The following is a 22,112-nucleotide window of genomic DNA, read 5'->3' as shown; positions in this document are numbered from 1 at the left end:
TACACTGTTTATACAGTTTTCATCATTACAATGTACACTGTTGATACAGTTTTCATCATTACAATGTACACTGTTTATACAGTTTTCATCATTACAATGTATACTGTTTATACAGTTTTCATCATTACAATGTATACTGTTGATACAGTTTTCATCATTACAATGTATACTGTTTATACAGTTTTCATCATTACAATGTACAGTTTATACAGTTTTCATCATTACAATGTACACTGTTGATACAGTTTTCATCATTACAATGTATACTGTTTATACAGTTTTCATCATTACAATGTATACTGTTTATACAGTTTTCATCATTACAATGTATACTGTTGATACAGTTTTCATCATTACAATGTATACTGTTTATACAGTTTTCATCATTACAATGTACACTGTTTATACAGTTTTCATCATTACAATGTACAGTTTATACAGTTTTCATCATTACAATGTACACTGTTTATACAGTTTTCATCATTACAATGTACACTGTTTATACAGTTTTCATCATTACAATGTACACTGTTTATACAGTTTTCATCATTACAATGTATACTGTTTATACAGTTTTCATCATTACAATGTACACTGTTTATACAGTTTTCATCATTACAATGTACAGTTTATACAGTTTTCATCATTACAATGTATACTGTTTATAAAGTTTTCATTATTACAATGTACACTGTTGATATGGTTTTCATCATTACAATGTATACTGTTTATACAGTTTTCATCATTACAATGTACACTGTTTATACAGTTTTCATCATTACAATGTACAGTTTATACAGTTTTCATCATTACAATGTACACTGTTTATACAGTTTTCATCATTACAATGTACACTGTTTATACAGTTTTCATCATTACAATGTACACTGTTTATACAGTTTTCATCATTACAATGTATACTGTTTATACAGTTTTCATCATTACAATGTACACTGTTTATACAGTTTTCATCATTACAATGTACAGTTTATACAGTTTTCATCATTACAATGTATACTGTTTATAAAGTTTTCATTATTACAATGTATACTGTTTATACAGTTTTCATTATTACAATGTATACTGTTTATACAGTTTTCATCATTACAATGTACACAGTTTATACAGTTTTCATCATTACAATGTACAGTTTATACAGTTTTCATCATTACAATGTACACTGTTTATACAGTTTTCATCATTACAATGTACACTGTTTATACAGTTTTCATCATTACAATGTACACTGTTTATACAGTTTTCATCATTACAATGTATACTGTTTATACAGTTTTCATCATTACAATGTACACTGTTTATACAGTTTTCATCATTACAATGTACAGTTTATACAGTTTTCATCATTACAATGTATACTGTTTATAAAGTTTTCATTATTACAATGTACACTGTTGATATGGTTTTCATCATTACAATGTATACTGTTGATACAGTTTTCATCATTACAATGTATACTGTTTATACAGTTTTCATCATTACAATGTACACTGTTTATAAAGTTTTCATTATTACAATGTACACTGTTTATTTGGTTTTCATCATTACAATGTACACTGTTGATATGGTTTTCATCATTACAATGTACACTGTTGATACAGTTTTCATCATTACAATGTACACTGTTTATACAGTTTTCATCATTACAATGTATACTGTTTATACAGTTTTCATCATTACAATGTATACTGTTTATACAGTTTTCATCATTACAATGTACACTGTTTATACAGTTTTCATCATTACAATGTACAGTTTATACAGTTTTCATCATTACAATGTACACTGTTGATACAGTTTTCATCATTACAATGTATACTGTTTATACAGTTTTCATCATTACAATGTATACTGTTTATACAGTTTTCATCATTACAATGTATACTGTTTATACAGTTTTCATCATTACAATGTATACTGTTTATACAGTTTTCATCATTACAATGTACACTGTTTATACAGTTTTCATCATTACAATGTACACTGTTTATACAGTTTTCATCATTACAATGTATACTGTTTATACAGTTTTCATCATTACAATGTACACTGTTTATACAGTTTTCATCATTACAATGTACAGTTTATACAGTTTTCATCATTACAATGTATACTGTTTATAAAGTTTTCATTATTACAATGTACACTGTTGATATGGTTTTCATCATTACAATGTATACTGTTGATACAGTTTTCATCATTACAATGTATACTGTTTATACAGTTTTCATCATTACAATGTACACTGTTTATAAAGTTTTCATTATTACAATGTACACTGTTTATTTGGTTTTCATCATTACAATGTACACTGTTTATACAGTTTTCATCATTACAATGTACAGTTTATACAGTTTTCATCATTACAATGTATACTGTTGATATGGTTTTCATCATTACAATGTATACTGTTGATACAGTTTTCATCATTACAATGTATACTGTTGATACAGTTTTCATCATTACAATGTATACTGTTTATACAGTTTTCATCATTACAATGTACAGTTTATACAGTTTTCATCATTACAATGTATACTGTTGATATGGTTTTCATCATTACTGTAAATTAAATGTATACTGTTGATATGGTTTTCATCATTACAATGTACAGTTTATACAGTTTTCATCATTACAATGTATACTGTTGATATGGTTTTCATCATTACAATGTACAGTTTATACAGTTTTCATCATTACAATGTATACTGTTGATATGGTTTTCATCATTACTGTAAATTAAATGTATACTGTTGATATGGTTTTCATCATTACAATGTACACTGTTGATTTGGTTTTCATCATTACAATGTACACTGTTTATACAGTTTTCATCATTACAATGTATACTGTTGATATGGTTTTCATCATTACAATGTATACTGTTGATACAGTTTTCATCATTACAATGTACACTGTTGATACAGTTTTCATCATTACAATGTATACTGTTTATACAGTTTTCATCATAACAATGTATACTGTTGATATGCTTTTCATCATTACAATGTACACTGTTGATATGGTTTTCATCATTACAATGTATACTGTTGATACAGTTTTCATCATTACAATGTATACTGTTTATACAGTTTTCATCATTACAATGTATACTGTTTATACAGTTTTCATCATTACAATGTACACTGTTTATACAGTTTTCATCATTACAATGTACACTGTTGATACAGTTTTCATCATTACAATGTACACTGTTTATACAGTTTTCATCATTACAATGTATACTGTTGATATGGTTTTCATCATTACAATGTATACTGTTTATACAGTTTTCATCATTACAATGTATACTGTTTATACAGTTTTCATCATTACAATGTACACTGTTGATACAGTTTTCATCATTACAATGTACACTGTTGATATGGTTTTCATCATTACAATGTGTACTGTTTATACAGTTTTCATCATTACAATGTACACTGTTGATACAGTTTTCATCATTACAATGTACACTGTTGATACAGTTTTCATCATTACAATGTATACTGTTGATATGGTTTTCATCATTACAATGTACACTGTTGATACAGTTTTCATCATTACAATGTATACTGTTTATACAGTTTTCATCATTACAATGTATACTGTTTATACAGTTTTCATCATTACAATGTACAGTTTATACAGTTTTCATCATTACAATGTATACTGTTTATACAGTTTTCATCATTACAATGTATACTGTTTATACAGTTTTCATCATTACAATGTACACTGTTTATACAGTTTTCATCATTACAATGTATACTGTTTATACAGTTTTCATCATTACAATGTATACTGTTGATACAGTTTTCATCATTACAATGTATACTGTTTATACAGTTTTCATCATTACAATGTATACTGTTTATACAGTTTTCATCATTACAATGTACAGTTTATACAGTTTTCATCATTACAATGTATACTGTTGATATGGTTTTCATCATTACAATGTATACTGTTGATACAGTTTTCATCATTACAATGTACACTGTTGATACAGTTTTCATCATTACAATGTATACTGTTTATACAGTTTTCATCATAACAATGTATACTGTTGATATGCTTTTCATCATTACAATGTACACTGTTGATATGGTTTTCATCATTACAATGTATACTGTTGATACAGTTTTCATCATTACAATGTATACTGTTTATACAGTTTTCATCATTACAATGTATACTGTTTATACAGTTTTCATCATTACAATGTACACTGTTGATACAGTTTTCATCATTACAATGTACACTGTTTATACAGTTTTCATCATTACAATGTATACTGTTGATATGGTTTTCATCATTACAATGTATACTGTTTATACAGTTTTCATCATTACAATGTATACTGTTTATACAGTTTTCATCATTACAATGTACACTGTTGATACAGTTTTCATCATTACAATGTACACTGTTGATATGGTTTTCATCATTACAATGTACACTGTTTATACAGTTTTCATCATTACAATGTATACTGTTTATACAGTTTTCATCATTACAATGTACACTGTTTATACAGTTTTCATCATTACAATGTATACTGTTGATATGTTTTTCATCATTACAATGTACAGTTTATACAGTTTTCATCATTACAATGTATACTGTTGATACAGTTTTCATCATTACAATGTATACTGTTGATACAGTTTTCATCATTACAATGTACACTGTTGATACAGTTTTCATCATTACAATGTATACTGTTGATATGGTTTTCATCATTACAATGTACACTGTTGATACAGTTTTCATCATTACAATGTATACTGTTGATACAGTTTTCATCATTACAATGTACACTGTTGATACAGTTTTCATCATTACAATGTACACTGTTGATATGGTTTTCATCATTACAATGTACACTGTTGATACAGTTTTCATCATTACAATGTATACTGTTTATACAGTTTTCATCATTACAATGTACACTGTTTATACAGTTTTCATCATTACAATGTACACTGTTGATACAGTTTTCATCATTACAATGTATACTGTTTATACAGTTTTCATCATTACAATGTATACTGTTTATACAGTTTTCATCATTACAATGTACAGTTTATACAGTTTTCATCATTACAATGTATACTGTTTATACAGTTTTCATCATTACAATGTATACTGTTTATACAGTTTTCATCATTACAATGTATACTGTTTATACAGTTTTCATCATTACAATGTATACTGTTTATACAGTTTTCATCATTACAATGTATACTGTTGATACAGTTTTCATCATTACAATGTATACTGTTGATACAGTTTTCATCATTACAATGTACACTGTTGATATGGTTTTCATCATTACAATGTATACTGTTTATACAGTTTTCATCATTACAATGTATACTGTTGATACAGTTTTCATCATTACAATGTATACTGTTTATACAGTTTTCATCATTACAATGTATACTGTTTATACAGTTTTCATCATTACAATGTACAGTTTATACAGTTTTCATCATTACAATGTACACTGTTGATATGGTTTTCATCATTACAATGTACAGTTTATACAGTTTTCATCATTACAATGTATACTGTTGATATGGTTTTCATCATTACTGTAAATTAAATGTATACTGTTGATATGGTTTTCATCATTACAATGTACACTGTTGATTTGGTTTTCATCATTACAATGTACACTGTTTATACAGTTTTCATCATTACAATGTATACTGTTGATATGGTTTTCATCATTACAATGTATACTGTTGATACAGTTTTCATCATTACAATGTACACTGTTGATACAGTTTTCATCATTACAATGTATACTGTTTATACAGTTTTCATCATTACAATGTATACTGTTTATACAGTTTTCATCATTACAATGTATACTGTTTATACAGTTTTCATCATTACAATGTACAGTTTATACAGTTTTCATCATTACAATGTACACTGTTTATACAGTTTTCATCATAACAATGTATACTGTTGATATGCTTTTCATCATTACAATGTACACTGTTGATATATATGTTTTTCATCATTACAATGTATACTGTTGATATGGTTTTCATCATTACAATGTACACTGTTGATATGGTTTTCATCATTACAATGTATACTGTTTATACAGTTTTCATCATTACAATGTACACTGTTGATATGCTTTTCATCATTACAATGTACACTGTTTATACAGTTTTCATCATTACAATGTACACTGTTGATACAGTTTTCATCATTACAATGTATACTGTTTATACAGTTTTCATCATTACAATGTACACTGTTGACATGGTTTTCATCATTACAATGTATACTGTTGATATGGTTTTCATCATTACAATGTGTACTGTTTTATCAATAAATCTTTAATGTTCTCAAATATCTTAGTATTTCTCTAAATTTCATGCTTAGATGACAATACTTTGTATTGCTGACTTCAGCTATAATGATGCAATATAAATTAACTGTGACATGAGCATCATGTTAAGGTCATAGGTCGATGAATACACTCCCACATGCAGTATGCTGTACTAAGACAATGGCAGGCAGCTATAGAACAATCATATACACACATGTATATAGAGACCAAACAACCAATTGTTTTCCCAAAGACTTTAGTGTTAACGTTTTGGAGTATTTCATTCAAATTCTTGAATTCAATATGACAATCATGGTTTATAACAAAAGTTAAGGGTCTGATATAACACCTAATAAAAAAAAAAAAGTTGGGTCCTTCAGCTCAAATTTTCTCCAGGGTAGCCATTTTGAAAATAGGTGAATTTCGCAGTAAAAATTCTCAAAAAATCTTAAATGTTTACCTGTTAATTATTATTACCTGCACTTTTGGGAAAAAAATCAATCGGACTTATGAAATTTATATCAACATTTCTTATTGATAGTTACCTATCAGGCTACATATCTATTTTCTCACTTCATAACATACTGGCCAATCAGTGGCTGCCAGACATTTTATCCTTGGCTCAATGTTCTATACACAGGGGCTGTTTCAAAAATATATTTTTTCAATTGGTTGGTTGTTCCCTATAACAATGGAGGAATCGTAGGATAGTAGAGTATATCGTTAGTTGATATTGCAATTGTGTAAGCAAGTATCTATGCAAACCTTCATTGAATAACATAGAAAATGGGAGACCATTTGTCTTATCAACAAAATAGGAAAGGGTGCAGCATATATGAGTGAAAAAGACCAATACTGATGTTATGAATAGAACTGAAGCATTCTTCATCAGTAGACTATTACTACTGATGGTTGGGACAAGGTTGCTAAAATGGCGGCAAAAATGAGGATGAAACATGTAATCTGACTGCAGTAGCTAGCTAGCAGTTTATTGTTTCTGAGCAGATTTTGAGGTAAACATGTGATTTAGCTTGAGACTTTGGGGCATGCTGCCTTTGATGAAGGGACAGCGAGACTGTATATAAACAGTGCCAGTAAATCTTACCTATACACAAAGACAATATCAATAAATAAATCTGTCTACATTATAGGATCCAATCCCCTATAAATCTACAGTGGGATGTCCTTTCATTCATTTTGAGGAGGCTTAACCTTGTTTACAGGGGTGTAAGGGTTATATATAAATAGATAAAAACATCAAAAGCAATGGACCATGTGTGCAGCCTTCATCTTTTAAAATCTTTTAAAAGTTGTTTTCACTTTTAATACAGACATCATGTCCTGTTAATACACCACCTTGAGCAGGAAATGCTTTCTATGTCAGAAAATAAAATGATAAAAAGCACAACAACTTTAATCCAGAGACTGGTTCCTGCAGATATGCTGATCAATTCCATTAAAGTTCAATATGTGACAATCTCATAGGAAAAAGTTCCCAGACAAATTGTTCGATTCCCTGACCATTCCTTCTGGTTCCCTGACCAGTTCTTCTGGTTCCCTGACCAGTCATTGTGGTTCCCTGTCCAGTCCTTCTGGTTCTCTGGCCAGTCATTGTGGTTCCCTGACCAGTCATTATAGTTCCCTGACCAGTCATTGTGGTTCCCTGACCTGACATAAAGGTTCCCTGACCAGTCATTGTGGTTCCCTGTCCAGTCAATATGGCTGCCTGACCAGTCATTGTGGTTCCCTGACCATACATTGTGGCTCCTATTGTGGTTCCCTGACCAGACATTGTGGTTCCCTGACCAGTCATTGTGGTTCCCTGACCAGTCATTGTGGTTCCCCCTCAGTCATTGTGGTTCTCTGACCAGTCACTGTGGTTCCCTGACCAGTCATTGTACTTCCCTGACCAGTCATTGTGGTTCCCTGACCAGCCATTGTGGTTCCTGACCAGTCATTGTGGTTTCCTGACCAGTCATTGTGGTTTCCTGACCAGTCATTGTGGTTTCCTGACCAGTCATTGTGGTTCCCTGACCAGTCATTGTGGTTTCCTGACCAGTCATTGTGGTTACCTGACCAGTCATTGTGGTTCCCTGACCAGTCATTGTGGTTACCTGACCAGTCATTCTGGTTCCCTGACCAGTCATTCTGGTTCCCTGACCAGTCATTGTGGTTACCTGACCAGTCATTGTGGTTCCCTGTGGTTCACTGATCAGTCACTGTGGTTCCCTGACCAGTCATTGTGGTTACCTGACCAGTCATTCTGGTTCCCTGACCAGTCATTGTGGTTACCTGACCAGTCATTGTGGTTCCCTGTGGTTCCCTGACCAGTCATTGTGGTTACCTGACCAGTCAATGTGGCTCCCTGACCAGTCATTGTGGTTCCCAGTGGTTCCCTGACCAGTCATTGTGGTCCCTGACCAGTCACTGTGGTTCCCTGACCAGTCATTGTGGTTCCTTGAACAGCCATTGTTGTTCCCTGACCAGTCATTGTGGCTCCCTGTGGTTTCCTGACCAGTCATTGTGATTCCCTGTGGTTCCCTGACCAGTCATTGTGGTTCCCTGACCAGTCATTGTGGTTCCCTGACCTGACATAAAGGTTCCCTGACCAGTCATTGTGGTTCCCTGACCATACATTGTGGCTCCTATTGTGGTTCCCTGACCAGTCATTGTGGTTCCCTGACCAGACACTGTGGTTCCCTGACCAGTCATTGTGGTTCCCCCTCAGTCATTGTGGTTCTCTGACCAGTCACTGTGGTTCCCTGACCAGTCATTGTACTTCCCTGACCAGTCATTGTGGTTCCCTGACCAGCCATTGTGGTTCCTGACCAGTCATTGTGGTTTCCTGACCAGTCATTGTGGTTTCCTGACCAGTCATTGTGGTTCCCTGACCAGTCATTGTGGTTTCCTGACCAGTCATTGTGATTCCCTGACCAGTCGTTATGGTTCACTGACCAGTCATTGTGGTTCCCTGACCAGTCATTCTGGTTCCCTGACCAGTCATTGTGGTTACCTGACCAGACACTGTGGTTCCCTGACCAGTCATTGTGGTTCCCCCTCAGTCATTGTGGTTCTCTGACCAGTCACTGTGGTTCCCTGACCAGTCATTGTGGTTCCCTGACCAGTCATTCTGGTTCCCTGACCAGTCATTGTGGTTACCTGACCAGTCAATGTGGTTCCCTGTGGTTCCCTGACCAGTCATTGTGGTTACCTGACCAGTCATTGTGGTTCCCTGTGGTTCCCTGACCAGTCATTGTGGTCCCTGACCAGTCATTGTGGTTACCTGACCAGTCAATGTGGCTCCCTGTCCAGTCATTGTGGTTACCTGACCAGACACTGTGGTTCCCTGACCAGTCATTGTGGTTCCCCCTCAGTCATTGTGGTTCTCTGACCAGTCACTGTGGTTCCCTGACCAGTCATTGTGATTCCCTGACCAGTCGTTATGGTTCACTGACCAGTCATTGTGGTTCCCTGACCAGTCATTCTGGTTCCCTGACCAGTCATTGTGGTTACCTGACCAGTCAATGTGGTTCCCTGTGGTTCCCTGACCAGTCATTGTGGTTACCTGACCAGTCATTGTGGTTCCCTGACCAGTCATTGTGGTCCCTGACCAGTCATTGTGGTTACCTGACCAGTCAATGTGGCTCCCTGTCCAGTCATTGTGGTTACCTGACCAGTCAATGTGGTTCCCAGACCAGTCACTGTGGTTCCTTGACCAGTCATTGTGGTTCCTTGACCAGCCATTGTTGTTCCCTGACCAGTCATTCTGGTTCCCCGACCAGTCATTGTGGTTCCCCGACCAGTCATTGTGGTTCCCTGACCAGTCATTCTGGTTCCCAGACCAGACACTGTGGTTCCCTGACCAGTCATTCTGGTTCCCAGACCAGTCGTTGTGGTTCCCTGACCAGTCGTTGTGGTTCCCTGACCAGACACTGTGGTTCCCTGACCAGACACTGTGGTTCCTTACCAGTCATTGTGGTTTCCTGACCAGTCATTGTGATTCCCTGACCAGTCGTTATGGTTCACTGACCAGTCATTGTGGTTCCCTGACCAGTCATTCTGGTTCCCTGACCAGTCATTGTGGTTACCTGACCAGTCAATGTGGTTCCCTGTGGTTCCCTGACCAGTCATTGTGGTTACCTGACCAGTCATTGTGGTTCCCTGTGGTTCCCTGACCAGTCATTGTTGTCCCTGACCAGTCATTGTGGTTACCTGACCAGTCAATGTGGCTCCCTGTCCAGTCATTGTGGTTCCCAGTGGTTCCCTGACCAGTCATTGTGGTCCCTGACCAGTCAATGTGGTTCCCAGACCAGTCACTGTGGTTCCTTGACCAGTCATTGTGGTTCCTTGACCAGCCATTGTTGTTCCCTGACCAGTCATTGTGGTTCCCTGTGGTTCCCTGACCAGTCATTGTGGTTCCCTGACCAGTCATTGTGATTCCCTGTGGTTCCCTGACCAGTCATTGTGGTTCCCTGACCAGACATTGTGGTTCCCTGACCAGTCATTGTGGTTTCCTGACCAGTCATTCTGGTTCCCCGACCAGTCATTGTGGTTCCCCGACCAGTCATTGTGGTTCCCTGACCAGTCATTCTGGTTCCCAGACCAGTCGTTGTGGTTCCCTGACCAGTCGTTGTGGTTCCCTGACCAGACACTGTGGTTCCCTGACCAGACACTGTGGTTCCTTACCAGTCATTGTGGTTCCCTGACCAGTCATTGTGGTTCCTCGACCAGTCATTGTTGTTCCCTGACCAGTCATTGTGGTTCCCTGACCAGTCACTGTGGTTCCCTGACCAGTCATTGTGGTTCCCTGACCAGACATTGTGGTTCCTGACCAGTCGTTATAGTTCCCTGACCAGTCATTGTGGTTCCCTGACCAGTCGTTATAGTTCCCTGACCAGTCACTGTGGTTCCCTGACCAGTCACTGTGGTTCCCTGTCCAGATATTGTGGTTCCCTGACCAGTCATTGTGGTTCCCTGACCAGTCACTGTGGTTCCCTGACCAGACATTGTGGTTTCCTGACCAGTCATTGTGGTTCCCTGACCAGGTATTGTGGTTCCCTGACCAGTCATTGTGGTTCCCTGACCAGTCACTGTGGTTCCCTGACCAGTCACTGTGGTTCCCTGTCCAGATATTGTGGTTCCCTGACCAGTCATTGTGGTTCCTTGACCAGACATTGTGGTTCCTTGACCAGGCATTGTGGTTCTCTGACCAGTCATTGTGGTTCCCTGACCTGGTATTGTGGTCCCTGACCAGACTTTCTGGTTCCTTGACCAGACATTGTGGTTCCCTGACCAGTCATTGTAGTTCCCTGACCAGTCATTGTGGTTCCCTGACCAGACATTGTGGTTCCTGACCAGTCATTCTGGTTCTCTGACCAGTCACTGTGGTTCCCTGACCAGTCATTGTGGTTTCCCCAACCAGTCATTGTGGTTCCCCAACCAGTTTGATACAATATGTATTTGGTGTACACACCTCAATGTAGCAGCATCTTGTATACACATGTGTTCAAGGCCAAGTGTACATGCATAAATTTCATGTCTCATTAACATGATAATTACCCAAATACAACAAATATAATGCATGAAGGCTTACCTGAGGTATTAAAATATGTAACATAATTAGAATCATAATCATCCCTACTTATGATAAAAAAAATTCACAGTTATAAGTGAAGGATGAAGAAAATTCCATCAAAGCCTTAAAATGTATATTTACATAAATGATCTTTGTGTGAAATGAGACTGATTCATGTGCAAGGTATTTTTTAAATCTTGTAAAAACATGTTTCAAGCTCCATGATAAATAGCATCGACAGTGAATATATTGGTATTCAAAGTCAGTTGAATTTAACTTTCTTATAACATGTTAATACTTTTTACGTCTAAAACAACTTAAGCCAATCTTGAAAACTTAAGAAGTGATTTGTGTTTATAAATTTGAATTTCCACAAAACAAAACTGCAAATTTAAAAAGAAAAAAGAAAAAACACCAAGGCCTGAGGAAACCATAATGCATATATTTGTATATATATGTCTGCACTATGCAATGTACTCAATACCCTGGTAAAGGTCCTGATCTTCATCTGTCTACAATAACATACAGCTAATTATAACTAATACATGTACTTACTGTAACACAAAAATAATCCAATCCAGTTGTTAAAATACAAGTAAGGTCCAATTATTGTGACATAGTGACGACTTTACACCACAGCTTCTGATCAGATGTCCAACTGTCACTGATCAGGATTCAAAATCAGTTTGAGTCCTGCATGAGTAGGTAAGGGTTACTACCGGTATACACAGCCGAGCCGGCCGTGAGAGAAACGCTGTTTATAAATAGTGTACACTGGCAGATACCTGGCGTCCCTACTTCAAACTACGCTTTCTTTGACACGCATTGATGACCCATATAGAATAGGTCACATGATTTTTACCTGGTAAAATCTCAGCTGGTAACAAGGTCGTGCTTAGCAGGTAGCATATTAGGTGTTTACATTGATTTGGTAGACGCAAGACTTTTAAATATAACACTAGCCTTGTGGATAAATCACAATGGACTACTATCTCGTGAACTTTATTTAAAGGATTAAGTAAAACTTTTTTACAACCAAAAGTGATTGAAAAGGACATTTGAATATATACTGGAGTAGTCAGTTGAAATATGAAAATAAGAATATTTTCAATATGGGCATTACATGTGATAACTGAAACTTGTCCAGAAAAGAAGGTTTTTCAAGGCTCCAGATGGAATTCTGAATGGCTTCATTACATGAATATTGCATAATATAGCACTTGGTATACACAAAGTACATATATATATTCTGCCTTTGAGTTATGTACTGAAGTTTGTACGACAACATTGCAGGCAATTTGTTTGGTATTTTTCAAATACAGGTAAATTGTTTCAGTGATGACTTGCTTTTTTCCAGTCACTCATCGATCAGCTACTTCAGAAACCCAATAAAGATTTTTTTTCTTTTAGCAGTTGTAAGCAAATTTTATTATTTAAAAAAAATCATTGTATTACAGATATTTTTTTATTTAAATTTGAGTATAACAGATAATTTTATCTTAAATCATAGTAATATTACAAATCATTTTATTTTAAATTTGAGTATTACAGATCATTTTATTTTTAATTTGAGTAGTACAGATAATTTTATTTTAAATTTGAATGTTATAGATTATTTCATTTTCAGTTCATACTTGATTCCTATTCAAAAGGTGCTATTGCAGTAGTGTACACATTCAATTGTATAAATCTTAGAGATGACAAACGTTGTAAGTTTGGAGCCGTTAAGTTACAACATTAAATCTCCCAATCTCTGTACATGTATACAGTAACAGGTATATCTGATAGAAACAAGTTCACAAATTTGATTGAAATCTAAGTCAAGGTCTGTAATCAGATAAGAGACTTAAACACAAAACTGACATCAACACTATCAGGGAAACAGAAATATTCAAGGGTAAAACGGAAAGGTAATATAAGCGTCCTGTGGGAAAGAGGGAAAGGTAAACATCCAGGGGTATAGAGGGAAAGATAAACATCCAGGGGTATAGAGGGAAAGGTAAACATCCAGGGGTATAGAGGGAAAGATAAACATCCAGGGGTATAGAGGGAAGGTTAACATCCAGGGGTATAGAGGGAATGTAAACATCCAGGGGTATAGAGGGAAAGTAAACATCCAGGGGTATAGAGGGAAAGATAAACATCCAGGGGTATAGAGGGAAGGTAAACATCCAGGGGTATAGAGGGAAGGTAAACATCCAGGGGTATAGAGGGAAAGGTAAACATCCAGGGGTATAGAGGGAAAGGTAAACATCCAGGGGTATAGAGGGAAGGTAAACATCCAGGGGTATAGAGGGAAAGGTAAACATCCAGGGGTATAGAGGGAAGGTAAACATCCAGGGGTATAGAGGGAGGTAAACATCCAGGGGTATAGAGGGAAAGGTAAACATCCAGGGATATAGAGGGAAGGTAAACATCCAGTGGTATAGAGGGAAAGGTAAACATCCAGTGGTATAGAGGGAAAGGTAAACATCCAGGAGTATAGAGGGAAGGTAAACATCCAGGGGTATAGAGGGAAGGTAAACATCCAGGGGTATAGAGGGAAGGTAAACATCCAGGGGTATAGAGGGAAAGGTAAACATCCAGGGGTATAGAGGGAAGGTAAACATCCAGGGGTATAGAGGGAAAGGTAAACATCCAGGGGTATAGAGGGAAAGGTAAACATCCAGGGGTATAGAGGGAAGGTAAACATCCAGGGGTATAAAGGGAAGGTAAACATCCAGGGGTATAGAGGGAAGGTAAACATCCAGGGGTATAGAGGGAAGGTAAACATCCAGGGGTATAGAGGGAAAGGTAAACATCCAGGGGTATAGAGGGAAAGGTAAACATCCAGGGGTATAGAGGGAAGGTAAACATCCAGGGGTATAGAGGGAAGGTAAACATCCAGGGGTATAGAGGGAAAGATAAACATCCAGGGGTATAAAGGGAAGGTAAACATCCAGGGGTATAGAGGGAAGGTAAACATCCAGGGATATAGAGGGAAAGATAAACATCCAGGGGTATAGAGGGAAAGATAAACATCCAGAGGTAAAGAGGGAAGGTAAACATCCAGGGGTATTTTTTTTTTGTCTCATTTTGGGAAGAAAATTGGTGAATTGGGAAAGATTTTTGCAGGAGTAAACTGCAAAGTTTGGGAATTTGGCTTTCAAATGAAATAAATCCAATTAGGAAGAGCCTAATTAATGGGGCCCAAAAGCCTCAGAAAAAAGCCCCGATTCTTAACTGTACAAAATACAGCAGGTCTAGATCCAATTACTGAAACATATATATATCCACCACATATATATATCCACCACATATATATATCCACCACATATGTCTATTGGAATCATGTCATGATGTGATGTCTATTGGAATCATGTCATGATGTGATGTCTATTGGAATCATGTCATGATGTGATGTCTATTGGAATCATGTCATGATGTGATGTCTATTGGAATCATGTCATGATGTGATGTCTATTAACACTTAAGTTTCTATTTAAGATTGATTAGTTTGATCAACTTAATGAAGTACAAATAATATAATTAACTTAGTATTTCATACATTGAAATTTTTAAAATCTGAACTTCTAGTGTGACTGTGTAAATTACAGCGGAAATATGATTCATGCCATTGTCAATGCCAGGTATGGGATGGGCATTGGAATTTCCTCTATCCCAACTAGTTGGTATTGTTTACAGTACATATTGTCACTGGCCAAATAATCATAAAACTAAGACTACATGTCGTGTTGTAATTCAGTTATAAATGAATGATTAGTTAATAATTAGTTGTTAGACAATTAATTGATAAATAGTTGATGATAAGTTGTTAGAAAGGAAAATTAGAGATTATCACCTGAAAATTATCAATGGAAAGGGAGATAACTCTGACACTCGAAAAAGTTGAAGGCAGATGAAATGTACTTTTTTCTGTAGCGTTTTTTTTTCATGCAGAAAGGTAACCATGACTTAATTACACTTTGATGTAAATCCGAAATTATATTGTTATATCTTATAAAAATGTCAATCATTTTATAGTAGCATCCAGCTTATCCAACATAATACAATGTTTTTGTTATGTTTTGTGCGATGTGCCTCCGATTCAGATTTTACAGTCTTGCATATCATGTACATGTACATATTATTTTTATAGGTTAACATAAAAAAAGAAGTTCTCTCGTAACAACCTTAAAAGCAACTTAAATATTGATTTCCTGTCTATTATCTGGTACAAACAATTATATGTCATGCATCTTAATAATTAATTGCATATTTTTCATGCCACATATACCTATAACAGAAGGGACAAGCAACATGTTTTTAGCCTTACTACTGGTCATGCATCATGCATCATAGCAAGAGGCGTGACGAAATCTATCCCAGAGTATATTGCATCCCCCCCAAAGAAAATGATAATGTGACCAGTGCCATATTTTATATGCACTTCGCTGGTAGCCTATAATAGTGATTTCATATATGGATTTAAAGATAGAATCATGACTTCATTAAACAGACTTGAAATGAAAGTGTCTGTTTATCTTAATATTATATGTTTGATGATACCCTCCACAAAACAATAACATCCTCGACTGATCTATTTATTCACAAATATCCTCGGAAAATTCCCTTTACTGTGTGAATGTCATCATCATCTGGTATCACAAGAAGAATCCATCTCCTGTTTTGTTAGTCAATCGATCTTAATATGACTTTAAGCCTCAGATTTCTCAATTCCAAAAAATATTTCCTCGATAATGTTTGATAACCAAGCTGTAATGTCAGCCAGTATTCCCAGGTAACTTTAACATGGCATCCCTGTTTCATAATTCTGAGTCAAAACATGCCAATCTTAGCTTAGACACTTATTCGTGAACACACATGTACAGACAGCAGTCCCCATCTGTATTACAAATCAACTCTTTTATTTGACATTATAAATCAGGGCTTTTTTTCACTACTTTGGGAATGGGGCCTATGGCTTTGGGATTGGGAAAAAATGCGCGGCTACAGGTAAATTGGGAAAAATGGACAAAATGGTAAAAATAACAAGTACACACAAATATGGATCTATGCTAAATTTATTTAGACTCTAGAGCATTATCTCCCTTTATCAGGCCAGAATAACCAATAAAATGTTGACGGGACGGCACCATCCGGATTTTTAAAGACAATTTTTTTTATAGATCATTCGATTGGGAATTTTAACTGGTCGGATTGGGGAAAATATCCAATTTTGCTGTGGGGAATATGGCCGAAATTCGGCCCCCAAAAAAGCCCTGTAAATATAAAACTACGTTATAATTAATTAAACAGAATTCAGTAATTGATACCAGTATACCCTAAATCATAAATATTTGATTTATGTTTTATATTTTTTTTTGTTTTTTGTTAAAGTAATTCTTCACCTGAAACATTTAAAGGTAATATGGGATGTCCTGGCCTTTAGCTACCACTATAGCTATTAGTTGTATATATTCAATGGTACACATATATGTACCATTCAGAATACACAGTAATATATGTATATGATACAATACATACATAATTCCACATATCAGTTTATATCCTACATAATGATAGTATAATAGTTCATCAAAATAAATTTTACAATTAAATATAAAGCTTCTGATATCTTGATATCTTACCTAACATCAATTGGATATAATATATCAACAGTATTATTATTGGCCTTTTCAAAATAAACTGTTATAAATTCTTTCATAAAATAACTTTTCCTTTAACGGTGGAATTATAAACTAAAAGTGATGTAATGTTATCAGCTATATATGTGTTATCATGTTTTCCCGCTACATATAACAATATGACAAGTGTAACCCGTCTGTTTATTTTCATCGTATATACGTATACAACGACCTGAGAGAAAATTTCGCCTGGTGAGGTTTTCTGACAGAATTATCTCCCTTACAACATCGGAGTCAATATATGCACTTTTTGTAGTTTTCAAATTTTCATTAAAGTGAAAGTAAGAGTTAACCACGATACCCGTGTTATTCCATACATGTCAATTGAGCAAACTAAGAAATTATGATAAAATATAGGATGAGATCAGTGTGGAAAATCCATTCTACTCCTACAATAGCCTATGGCTATATTTACCGGCCAGATGCAAGCAGTGTTTACAATTTATAATCTACGGTGTAGCCATGTTTCTCACAATTTCTGTCAGCGTGAAGAATTATATGACCGTGTTATTGTATAAATGTACAAACCTGGAGTGTCTAATAGAAATCCCGTCAACAAGTGAGGAGCTAGTTCCTCCAAAATAGCACAAAATTCATGAAATGCTGGAACACCTTTACGCGACAAAACGTCAAGAAAAGTTTCAGAGCGTTTCCTTGTGTCATTTTTCTCTAATATGTCCTTTTCTTCACTCTTACTGATGATCCCCTTCCGTACCAGCCGCGGTACAACCTTGTTTACATCCAGATCTCTCAGTATCGAAGTTTTGTGTCGGGCAAACAGGCGAGTAACGCCACCTTTGCCCGCCATCTTGAAAGCTTTTCAAGTTACGGTTGATTAATTTTACGAACTAATTTTACAAAAGAAACGAAACGTAATTATAGTGTCATGTTGTTCGAGTCAGTCATTTATATATTTATAAACGGTTTAATACATATGTATCAGAAAACATTTGTAAATATCTGAATGATGTAAATATGAATTTACCTTGGGTGTTTAAAAAATAATGGGAGATAACTCTGGGACAATTCTGGTACTGCAGTGAATAACATGTCTTTACTGTTCCATTGGATTTAAATGTAATATAACTACTCCATCTTTTAAAATGTCTTAATCTTACATTGCTTACGGATATTCTTGATCTGATTCTTACACCAGTTTACCAAAAACACAAGAGATCTCACAGGAATCTTCTTACTTATATACAAATGTAGTCGGGCATGGTCATAAGATCTTCTCTCTGCTTTCCCCTTCTTTCCCATTTTCCTTTAATCATTTGATAAAACAGAGAACCTACGCATAAAATGTGAGAGAGATCTAAGGGCGAATTTGTTCTCCTAAAACCAGTTTCAGTTTCGAACCGGTTCTGTAAACTTTCCATTTGTTGAGTAAACCAGTTTCAAACCACATTTAAACTGAAACCGGTTCATTCATTTGTTTGTGATAAACCTAAACTAGTTTATTAAACCATTCAAACCACCACCGGTTGTGGTTTGGAAGGTTTCGTATCAGAAAACAAGATGGCGAATGTTGTCAACATGCAGAATGTGCTCTTGAAGTGCGCTACGTGCTCCAGCTATGGCTTGTAGTGTCATTTGACTGGACAAATAAAATATAAATTATAAATATTAATAATTGTTTTCCCATTGGTATGACAGTTTTTCCCTTGTGTTTGAAAGAAAGTCTGCTAGAACTGCATGCGTTTCCCTGTCATTGCATTGTGGAAGTATGTCTTCAACATAATTTGGGATTCGGGGGATTTTTGTGCGTTCAGGAGGTATTAACGTTTCAAATACTGCTCTGAAGCTTTTTCTTCCAAAGACACCATATTGAAAACTAGAATTTTGCATTTGTTTCTCAAGAGCAAACCAGTTTTAGTTTACAAACCGTTTTGAAAACCAGGTTTAAACCATAAACCCAAACCGAAACCAGTTTATTTGCAACAAATTTGCCCTAAGAACTTTATCTGAACAAGAAATAGCGATAACAAACAATACAGGCCTAGGACGTCTTTGTCAATGCTCGTCTGAAAACAATATATATAAACGAACAACACCGTTCCAGGTGGTGTAATCGTTTAGACCGCAAAAACGAAAACTGCCTCAGTAACCACAGTTTCATATGTCTAGTATAAGAAATCACTTGAAAAGAATATAGCTTATTTTAATAAAAAAAATTATATCATATTTACGACAGACAGACAGACAGACAGACAGACAATATCTTGTGCCACACGCAGTCGTTTGCGTTGGAAATGGTTGCAGAAGGCTTGACAGGTAGATAGGTTTTTCCAACACATTGTCCCATATTTATGATAGATGTCTTATTTGATGCAGAGCAGAATGACCCGGTATTTATATGAATGGGAAATGTTTAACAAATGATTATGCTAAAAGAGATGGTGTCGGTGAAGGGTTTGGACCAGATATATCATTGTGAACGTTGTTTTAAATATGGTGTCGATGAAGGGTTTGTACGAGGTATAAATGATTGAATTTAATAACGTTTTCGGTGAAGTTGGAGATATATACTGTACATGTCTTGTTTTTACTGTAGTGTCAGTTATTTTAAAGATGTTGCCCTGTCTTGTCTTTTTTGACTCGTTGTGATTAACGTGAAAAATCTCGTCAACTTGATATAAATGTAAAAAGAATAGGAATAATCAATACTACATCGAGTGTTAACTGTAATTCGTCACCTGGGCGGCAGGTGTGTTTGGCGGAGATAATTGCCGGGATTAGGGTATAGAGGTTACTTGGGCAGGGATTAGAAACGGTATGGGAGGGGTGAACTGTACTTAGTCTACCTGAGGAGACAAATCAAGAGTTACCTCCTACATACTTAACTGGGAACGAATTAAAATCTAATACATACCAGAACTTTGTTTTAACATTTTGAAACAAAATTAATATGTAAATGTTCAGAATACTCTGGGGCTTTTAAACTAAAAAGAAAAAAAGAAAAAAGTTGAACACGAGACGTCTTCAGTGATATATAACATGTGTAGAAAATATGTACACCTGAGAAAATCGATTTTCTTTGTTATAAAGTGATAGGTTTTTGAAAGAAGCATGCGCTTTTCTGTTCAAACACAGGTACGAATACGTACCACCGTGTAATCAAAGGTCCACTAAGCCCCAATTGGCCTCCACGTATACTTGTCTTAGTGCAAATGGAGTTTGATACTACATTTCAACCTACATTTGCAATGTTTCTTCCTTAGGCGGGATTGCTCAATCTCGTTCGAGTTACTTACTTCGGTAAGAAAACTCCTTGCTGAGGGTATATCTCTGAACGTTTTAGAATTGTTAGCGAAAGGAGTCTCAATGCCAAGAGGATTGAGGCAGTTTGTTTTTGAGAAATATCCTTCCATATAGCAGTTTCCAAGTTGTAAGTTAACAGACCACAGAGGAATGCTGATTTCAATAGCCCGTTGTCCGATGATTGCCGGAAATAACGATTTGTTATTAAATCTAATGCAGCGAACTTGTAAAATTAGCATGCAAGTCTAACCTATGAAATAATCATATGGGGTCATATGACACGACTTTGTGAAAGCATTGTCCAAGTCATCGTTGAAGGAAGAAAACTAAATTGCCTACCATCATACCTTCGTGGTCCGTGAAACTTGTTTCATTATGTCTTTGACTTCACTTGAAACATTTCAATAAAACACAAGGAAAACAGTTAATCATCTCTTCCCCTCGCCCCTGTATCCACCTCATTCCCCTCGCCCCTGTAACCACCTCATTCCCCTCGGCCCCTGTATCACACTGGTATCCCCTCATTCCTTCTTCCCCTCCGCCCCTGTATCCACCTCATTCCCGCAAAGCCCCCTGTATCCACCTCATTCCCCTCGGCCCCTCTATCCACTTCATTCCCCTCGCCCCTGTATCCACCTCATTTACCCTCGCCCCTGTATCAACCATTCCACTCTTCCCCTCGCCCCTGTATACCACCTCATTCCCTCGCCCAGTATCCACCGTCATTCCCCTCTTCCGTACCACCTCATTCCACTCATCCCCTGTATCCACCTCATTCCCCTCGCCCGCCCTCTGTATCCACCTCATTCCCCTCGCCCCTTACCCTCCTCATTCCACCCTCGCCCCGGTTATCCACCCTCATTCCCCTCGCCCCTTTAACCATCTTCTTCCCTCGCCCCTGTACCACCTCATTCCCCTCGCCACCTGTTAACCAAATCATTCCCCCCTCGGCCCCTGTATCCACCTCAATTCCCCTCGCCCCTGTATCCTACCTCAATCCCCTTCGCCCCTGTATCCACCTCAGTCCCCTCCGCCCCTGTATCCACTTCATTCCCCTCGCCCCTGTATCCACCTCATTCCCCATCGCCCCTGTATCCACCTCATTCCCCTCGCCCCTGTATCCACCTCATTCCCCTCGCCCCTGTATCCACCTCATTCCCCTCGCCCCTGTATCCACCTCATTCCCCTCGCCCCTGTATCCACCTCATTCCCC

At 36.3% G+C, this 22,112-nt stretch overlaps 1 protein-coding gene across 4 annotated transcripts in view; it reads right to left on the bottom strand.

Moving 5' to 3' along the window:
- The window catches only part of LOC117315389 (tight junction protein ZO-1-like), a 125,024-nt gene extending 106,578 nt beyond the window's left edge, over positions 1 to 18,446 (bottom strand). For all 4 annotated transcript variants that reach the window (XM_033869541.1, XM_033869544.1, XM_033869542.1 and 1 more), the window contains exon 1: positions 18,167 to 18,446. In XM_033869541.1, the coding sequence (XP_033725432.1) occupies positions 18,167 to 18,446 (280 nt within the window). The remainder of the gene's footprint in view (positions 1 to 18,166) is intronic.
- Between the last annotated feature and the right edge of the window lie 3,666 nt (positions 18,447 to 22,112).

Source organism: Pecten maximus, chromosome 17 (genome assembly GCF_902652985.1).
Source record: "Pecten maximus chromosome 17, xPecMax1.1, whole genome shotgun sequence".
In the NCBI taxonomy this organism is placed as follows: domain Eukaryota; kingdom Metazoa; phylum Mollusca; class Bivalvia; order Pectinida; family Pectinidae; genus Pecten; species Pecten maximus.
This window is presented reverse-complemented; position numbering and strand designations above follow the sequence as displayed.